The 9,009-nt window shown below is 38.3% G+C and overlaps 1 protein-coding gene across 1 annotated transcript in view; it reads right to left on the bottom strand.

Annotated features, from left to right (window-relative positions):
- Positions 1 to 2,567: 2,567 nt before the first annotated feature.
- SLC40A1 (solute carrier family 40 member 1) overlaps positions 2,568 to 9,009 on the bottom strand; it is a 19,263-nt gene continuing 12,821 nt past the window's right edge. The window contains exons 6-8 of the mRNA XM_019554301.1: positions 7,292 to 7,537; positions 5,376 to 6,038; positions 2,568 to 4,314 (exon numbers count right to left, since the gene is read on the bottom strand). Of these exons, the coding sequence (XP_019409846.1) occupies positions 3,995 to 4,314; positions 5,376 to 6,038; positions 7,292 to 7,537 (1,229 nt within the window). The 3' untranslated portion in view covers positions 2,568 to 3,994. The remainder of the gene's footprint in view (positions 4,315 to 5,375; positions 6,039 to 7,291; positions 7,538 to 9,009) is intronic.

Raw genomic sequence — 9,009 nt, 5'->3', positions numbered from 1 at the left:
AAAAAATGCAATATCTGCGAAGCGCAATAAAACGAGGTATGCCTGTACAAGACAAGGAAACGTGTTAATTCAAAAACCAGTCATCACGTTGGTGCTAGAGGCAGGAATAAAGCCTAGGCCACACGAGACTCAACATCCCATTTTAGACAAAATGGATCAAGCTCCAAAGTAAATGTATTCCCTCTCTTCATCCCTGGATGAACTTATGGCCACACTGAAGTCAACAGGGATTTTTAAAGCCAAATATCAACATCCAGGTATTTATATCACATTTGTGTTTCCATGCATTACCTATTTCCCCATTTGTTTTATTCTCTCTCCTCTGCCTTATTAGAAAGCTTAGTCTGATGGCTATCTGATACATTTTAAAATGTAAATAATTTTTAATTTTTGTGTATACACACACACACACACACACACACACACACACACACACTGAATGAAAACTCAAGTTCTCAGCCCAATTCATACATTAGCTTTATTAATAAGGTTAATATCAAATACTGTGACCAGCACAAACATTTTATAACAATGTACTGTTTTGGTTTTCATGTGCTCGTTTTTAAGGGTTGTTTCTTAGCTTATTGGGTGTCATTCTGGAGTGCCTAGTCAGAACACCCCATGAGATCTTGGAGTTCTGAAGGTCTTTTAATGCATTTATCACTCCAGTTCCATACAAATCCCCTTTGTGGATGTGTTTTATAACATGCTCAGGTGCCTTACTCCCAATATTAGTATTTCTCTCTCTCAATATTATCTTTTGGAATCCAGTTGCACATTTTGTGCATACACTAAACTCCAACTGACATCAATGAGAGTTTGCATGCAAAACTTGAAGGACCAGCCCCCAAAATATATACTATTTTGTTAAAACTGTATTAAGTGCCAGATTCTGACACCCTTAGTTGCATGGAGCATCTCTTATTCTGCATGTGGTCCCACTGACGTTGATGTGACCAGTAGGAGAACAAAACACCGTTACTCTCATGTTCAGTATAATTAGAGTCTTTCCATAAGTAAGATGTCAGTTATTTCTGCTTTATTTTGCAATTCAGAGATCCAAGCCTTATTGGCCATTACACACAAACCAGTTTAAGTGATCAGAAACTGGTTTACACCCGTAACAGAACAGATGTTCAGTGAACACAAACCAGTTTGAAAATGGCTGAAACAGGCTTGAGATAAACTTGCTTGAACGTAGTATCAGACTTAGCTGGTTTGGCTCAAACTGGTTTATGCAATGTCTGTCCCAGACCCCTTGCTGGTTTAAGTTAAACCAGACACCCACAGCATCCTGGCATGTTCTCTGGGCTGGGTGGAGCTCTCTGCTCCACAGCAGGGCTGGCCTCCCCTCTGCTCCTTGGCTGGAGCTCCCCTCTCCCTCACCACTCCCTGCTAAGCAGGAATTCCCACCTCCCCTCTGCCTTGATGAGAAGTATCTATATTTTAGTTAGCAAACCATGTGGTGGCTGTGCTCTGCTGTGACAAAGGCAGAATCAGTAGGTAGCTGGTAATGTCCCTCTGTTGTTTTCTTAATGGGGTGGTAAACACTTGAGTTGGGGTGATAAAACACGGTTATCAATTTCCTGCTGGGTTAAAATCAGAGCGTCCTGCAGAGCCTGGCCATGCCCCCCCACCCCTCAGCTCACTGCTGTTGAAGCAAAGGTAGGGCTGCTCTAGTGCCCGCCCCCGGCTTCTAGCCTGAGCCACTGCAGGCATGTGCCTGCATTTTTGGAATTGAAAGGGAATGTCTATCCACCACCAAATCAGTTCAAGCTTTGCAAGTTAGTCTAACTTGCAAAGACTGAATCATCAAGATCAGGCCCAGGCTTTTTGAATGTTTGTCCCTAGCCATTTAGGTCACTGCCTCAATGGAAGTTCACTTCTGGGGCAATTCCAAATGATTTGTGTTTAATATTAACTGTTCCCCACCCTAGAACAGGTTGGTTAGTCTATACAGTAACAAACACATCTGGATTTAATTTCTATTCTGGGTTCTTTTAAAATTCTCTTTATGATAAAATGGTTTCCTTCAGAAGAAGGACTTATTCACTGGAATTAGTCACTGGATTACATATATATGTTTAAGTCAATTATTACAAGGTAGAACTGGACTTTGTTGGAAAGTAAAAGCAATTACAAGGTTAAGGAAAGCATCTCTAAGTGCTATTTAGTGAAGACTCAAATAGTGATTAATGTTTGTCCCATAGCAGAGGAAAAACTAGACAGTTACCAATAATCATTTAGTAGCCCTCAGAATTAAGCTAGATCTGATGCTGGAGTCCTGTAATTTATTTTTGATTTCTTTTACAAAATAGTTTCTGAAGCCAAGAGCTGTTAAAGTATTACAATCTATTTAAACCTAGGTACAGCTGAATCATTACCATTTTAAAAGAAACAGATTCAATGATGGGATAATGCCTTTAACTTTAGTAGAGTTATACCCAATTATATTAATATTGTAGTCTGCCAACAAATATAATAATAAATATCAACAATTAAAAGAAACCCACAGTGTCCAATCCTCCTGCTTCCCTCCCCAAAACCCTTAAAGACAAAAGGCAAGCAACATGTGAAAAATATTTATATTTTTCCCAACAAATATTTTACAAAGATGTATTACAATTTAAAAAAATCACATTGTCATATAGGAAAACTCAGAATACTAAAGAAAATTCATCTCCATTGAAAAGCAAAGTGCTTATAGCAACATTACTGTAGTTTCCATAAAAGTGCATAAATGGTTAACGTAAAAGCACTGCATCTGTGCCCACACACCTTAAAATAATGCAAAATGGCTTTTTTCAAAATAATAATATTAATAATAAACATCATTCCCCACTGCTCTTCTAAAGTTACTTTAAAAGATCACATAGTCTTAGGCTTCTTCCTTTCCCCCTCCCCACCCAGTGATTCAAAAATACAAACTTCTAAAAAGTTTTAAAAAGTAGAAGAAAAATACTTTAAAAATATTCATAGGTCTTAAGTAGTCCACATATTCATTACATCGTTTAGCTTCCATTAAGAAATAAATTCTAATATACCAGGCTTCAGTAGGGCTTTTTAAAAACAAAAAACAAAAAGCAAACCACTAATGGCTATAGTTTAAAAAGGCACAAACTGCTTATTAGACAAATTTCACAAAATTTGCTATAAATTTAGTGTCTGTCTTACCTTTCTGACCCTTAACACTATCTGTTACATCAAATGTTCTCAATATATCTGCTGTTCTCAATAGAAAAGCTATGCTTCACAATGTTACGTTACATTTATAGCTTCTTCTTAGACTTAATTAAATTAAGTGCTATGTGTGTCATAATTTTACACTTGACACTGTTCTAATTAATGAATAAGCAAAAACTGTAAGGATCTTTCTACAAAAGTTAAAACCAAAACATGAAAGCAAGAACATATTTTAGGCAAATATCACATTGCTACAAAAATACACCATTTACCCAGCCTGTTAGTTTATGAAAACATCATCCAGTCCTTTAATGTGGCACAATATAGGGACAGGGTATAGAGAAAGCAAAAAAGTCAAGCTTTGTTTAAGCTAATGAAGAAAAACCATCTTAACCAATGGACAAATTACTTGGAATTCTACAGTAGACCAGGTATACACACCCACTGGAGTGTCTATATTTATGCCACTGTCAGCTATATCAAGGTTAAAGACGGTTAAATTAAAAAGTTATAATGTTGATAAAAATATTTGCTACATTCATAAATAAATTTAAAAAAAAGTCACCAGAGTTACACCAGAAAGCACAACTCTGAGACATAATGAGATTAGTTTCCTTTAAACTCAAAACTGGAAACATAGGTGGGTAGATGTTTGGCTGGGCACACTTAGCTCTTTAGGAGGGCTCCCTTTAAGTGAGTGAGCTATGCATATGCTAAAATGCAGCAAAGCATCTTATTTTGCCTTCCAATCATGCAATTGGAAACATTAAAATGTTGTGCTGAAGAACAGGATGGCAGTAATTTGAACCACCTAAACTGTAGATGCATTACAAGATGGTGAATTGGGGGAGGCTGCTTTAGGATCAGGAGTGCTGCAAACAAAGAGCTGCTTCCCCAAGGTTTTTTGAGCAAATCTGAAGTACATGATATGGCCCATTGCAACAAAGGACACAGAAATAAGCACTAGTAAGCCAAAAGCTTCAGGGTTGGGGGCCAAGATGACCATGATAAAATGCAGCAGATCAAGAAGGTAATTCATGGAGTTCTGGACACCATTTATAATGCCTCTTTCAGACTCTATCACATTTTCTTGGAGCAATTGTGTGACAGTTAAATCAAAGGACCAAAGACCTGTAAAGAAAAACAGAAAGAAAAGAGTTGGTGGGGGGAAGGGAGAGGGGGGAGCAAACTTAAAGTTTCTGCAAAGATAATTAAGTTTTCCCCAAGGGGTTTTTCTTTGTTCATTTGTTTGTTTTTACACAAGCACACTGTTACACTCAATTTAGTGCTCATTGTCTCAACATCTAAAACAAATTTTGACCAAACCGTTCTCTCATTTGCTTTGAATGGATTTCACACCAGTGTAAGCAAGAGCAGATTTTGGCCCTTTATCATATTTCTGTGGATAGCAAGAACTAGTACAACAATAATGAAACATGCTACTGATGCACTCTACAGATCTCTCTTATTAGTGAAAGTATAGAAGTCTACCAAATTGGACACCATAATAAATTAAGCCAAGCAAAATAAATTTTTTAATTCCCCAAGAAAGACTACTCAAAATATTTTGTGCAAAAAGCTTGTGCATGACCATTTTTCTTATAAAATAAAATTAAGGAGGCATTTAAAATGTGTTATACTGACTGTACCCAAAGATTTAGAAATTCTTTACTCAAGGGTGACTTCTGTGGTCTATAAAAAGTGTGTTAATAATTATGTTTTAAATATTTCTTTTACAAGTATGTCTAAAGCATACAAATCAAATATTTCTTGTCCCTGCAAAATTCAGCAGAATGACTACAGAGCAGCCATAAGAGCATTAGCAGATGTATGATGGTTACATTGTTTTATTCATGCAAGGATTGTTTTGCCCTTTCAATCTGTCAAGTTGTTAACTACTAGAACATGTGGAAATACCTCAAAACATCTAATTAAATATTATCCAACATGCAGCATTTAAATTCGATTTCAATTTAACATGTAGCTTTTGATAATACCCAACTCCTTCATAACATTATTAAATATCCTTTGTAAACATAGTAGAATATTAAGAGTTTATTTCTCTCCCAACCCATAATGAATTTGAGTTGGCAGGATAGATAAGGAGGAACAGAGCTTGGGTTCAGTAGAAAGGTTCTACAATTACTAGCATTAAAAATAATGAATCAGACTTGTAGATAGACATTACTTACCAATTCTAGCAGCAATGACTCCTGCAAACAGAAGACTAACAGAGATTAGAGGCACAGACTCAGGACTCATCTCTGGGTCACTGTTAGCAGAAATAGACCCGTTTATCAAGTAGGGAATTCCAGCTGTAAAGGACATATCAGACTGATCAAGTGGAGATGCAATCTCAGGCAATGGTTCATTGTTAGATAATCTGGCACTGAGGTCAGCAAATGGGGAAACAGTCAAATCCAAAGGACTTCCAGGCATGAACACAGAGAACACACATAAGACCAAGCAAGAAAACTGGGCTATTCCTGAGATAAGACCTGTGCGAACCAGGCCACATTTGCGACGGAGCCAGGTGAAAGCTACTGTTCCCATGATTCCAGTTAGGGCTGAAGCCCCCATCAGAAGACTTAGTACAGAGCCACTCAAACCCTGAGTGTATGCATAGCCTGTAGTAATGCAATCAAAGCCCAGTACAGTCATATAAAGGAATGCAAGGCCCATGCCTGCAAGAAACACGGATTGGTTGTAGTATGCAACCCATCCATCACGAAAGGTGATGAAAGGTTCAGCAATCCGGGAACTACAGCCGATTTTCTTCTCTTGCTGGGGCTCAACAACTGCTATGTCTTTGTCAACTATTAACTGCACTCCTTCAGTGGGCTTCAGTTCGCTATCTGTGAACAGAAACAAAACTGTTAACCGCTTTTCTGCAAGACGACACACAGCATAAAAGCCATAAAGCATTGTGTTCTTTGGATTTAAAAAAGAGAGAAGTGAAGCATCTTCCATTGAAGAGAGGGTTGTCTGTTAATTCCATCAATTAAGTTTCTTCTGGTTAATTAAATTACAAAATCAGCTTTGTTAAAATGACTGTAGTATTTCTCATTCTACCCATGCCTATAAAACTCTACTCTGGAACAATGAAACTAGGTAGTAATGCTAATCTTTACCTATTTAAACTGCACCTCATTAAACTGATGAGACCCATGCAAACTACTCTGTTCTTGCATTTGGCTTCCTGATAACACTGAATACTTTAAGCAATTGTTTGTGAAGAAATAACTTATTTCATCATTTGGTTAAGCACTTCTGAGGGGGTTTCATGTTCAAAGCACTTAATTTGCTTTCTCCATCAAATGTGGGGAACTTAATTAGTTTGTAAATATTATTCCCCATGCAATGAATAAAGAAACTAAGGCAAAGAAGTTTGATACATTTAAACCAGAGAGAACCTGTACTAGAGCTGGAATCCTCAATCTTCTTGATTTCATTCAAGCTCATCCTGGCTCCCAGCCAGGCTCCATGTGCTGGTGGGGGGGGGGGCGGGGTAGCTAGCTGGGATATAGGGCATCTCAGTGAGGGGCTAGCCAGAAGGCAGCTCCTGTGCTGAGGCACACTGCACCCCAGCCAACCAGGGACCAGCACATAACAGGGGAGCAGCCAGCCCAGGGATGCCTGTTCCCAATCACAAGGCACACTCTGTCCCAGCCAGCCACAGAGCTCTGCAGTATACTCCTCCATCTCCATGTTTGCCCCAGCACACACTAATTTCGCATGCTTTGTACCACTTTTCCCCCCCCCCAGGGTTTATTTTGCTACTGGAAAACCCCAGTAGCAAATTTTGCACCTGCGCTGCAAACTTAGCAGTGCCACACATGGTTTAATGTGCAACACATGTGGTTTGTGGTACCAGAAAGAGGTTTATGGCCTCACAAACCACACATGCCTGCAAGTGTTGGACATGGCAGCAAAGCTTAGGCTAACTACATCTAAAAATAAAACAGAGCAAAAAACCCTTAAAACTGGGGAGTGAAAAAAACAACAAAGCCTTCAAAAAAGCAAAGTAGTCTATAGGAAAGTAAATCCAAAATGAACAGCTCACAGTATTGTTTAGTGAGTCTGATTGGGGGGGGAGTAGTTCTAATACCTTTCTGCAAATTCAGTTGTTTCAGTTCAGTTTCCTCAACTTTTGAAATAGATTTGAGAGCTAGAGCAGGGGTTTTCTGGTAAACTTTCCACAGGAGTAGATACTCAACACACATGGAGAACAGGTTCCAGCCAGATATAAATCCACAGCCAATCACTGGAGAGCCAAAGGTCATTATCTGACCAACTGCCAATGGCGCCAAGATATTGGTCAATTGGTCAATTCTTCGTACTGTAGCATTCATATCTGTCAGATACAAATGTTCATATTAGAGTGGAAATACCACCATATTTTCTTGCATACAACATGCCCCAGAATAAGATGTGCACCTTATTTTTGAAAGGTAGAAGGGAAAAAATATATTTCAATAGTTCATGTGTATGAACCAAGTTAAACTATAATATTGCTCTACAAAGAAATTGCAAAGTAAATACTGTAAAGACAAAATAAAAAACTAAAAAAGGTAGTTTGTATTTTGGAGGGTTTTTTAAGCTACCAGAAGAGTTGATCTCTTTCTGATGTTCTGCAGATATGGTATTCCCTTAAAAAGGTAGACACTTTTTATTCAGTTACTGCTACTTGCCTATATTTTGAGGATATATCTTGAAAGCCATTTCAAGGAAGTACAGGCAAGTAGCAGTAAATAACCAAGTAACAACAGCTAAGGAGCCCAGAATGCTCGTTGTGCTGTTTCATGTGGAGAACATGCAACATTACTTTCACTGCGGAAACTGCTATTACTGTATTTCCTCATTTATAAAACCCTCCCCCCCCAAATTTCTAGCAGTTGATTTATATGTAAGACAGTATGGTAGCTTTAATTCCCAATTAGATTTCACACACAAACCAAAGCCTGGTTCATATAAGGCCAATGGCAAAACTCCCATCAAATTTCACTGGATCTACAGTTTGGCCAAACTATATGCTAGGTAGTAATACAGAAGTCTATGTACCAACAATTTTTACTAAATACAGATCAATTATATGTTTTTGGAACCATTATGGAAGTTCACGAAATAAATTCCCATTTGTCGGACTTGCTTAGGATCAGTCTTGCAGGTTTGGAAATACTAAAAAGTGGAAGTGTGTTAATCCATGAAAGGGAAATCATGGATTATTGATTTCATAAAATGTCACTATACACTTGTTGTAGATACAGCTTGATTCCATCATGGTGCCCATACGCAACCCCTCTGAAACTAGTGGGAGTGTCGTATGTCCAAAGGATAACACCCTAATATGTTCCTGTAATGGATGAGTGTTGTTTCTAAAGTTATCTGTACAGTACTGAATCACATATTTCTTGCCCACCTTATTCACCTCTGAAATTATGGATGACCAGACACCTACTTAGATAGCAGCAGACCTTTGGTTTGGTTTCAAGTTTCCTTACTGAGGCATACTGCCTATAGTGGTCATCAATCATTTCACAACTTTAATGAGCAAAGTCCTCTCTCCTTTCCTGTTCTACATTTAGTCTGGAAACATGAGGGAGTGGCCCCTAATACAAGCTCATGGTTCCCATCTTGCTGCTAATCCCATCTACCTCACCCCTCCCCCACCTCAAACTGCTACAATTTAATCAGCAACTGAGGGTTGTTCTGCATTTAATGGAAGTTGGTAGGTGTTCAGCTCTTCCTATTCAAAACAAGCCATGTACTTAGGTGTTTAAATGTGGATGCTTAAAATCATGGTCTCTTTCTAAATCCAGCCTTTAA

This window comes from Crocodylus porosus, unplaced genomic scaffold (genome assembly GCF_001723895.1).
Source record: "Crocodylus porosus isolate Cpor-Errol unplaced genomic scaffold, CroPor_comp1, whole genome shotgun sequence".
NCBI classification, from domain to species: Eukaryota; Metazoa; Chordata; order Crocodylia; family Crocodylidae; genus Crocodylus; species Crocodylus porosus.
The sequence above is the reverse complement of the archived record's forward strand: the minus strand, read 5'-3'. Positions and strand labels throughout refer to the sequence as shown.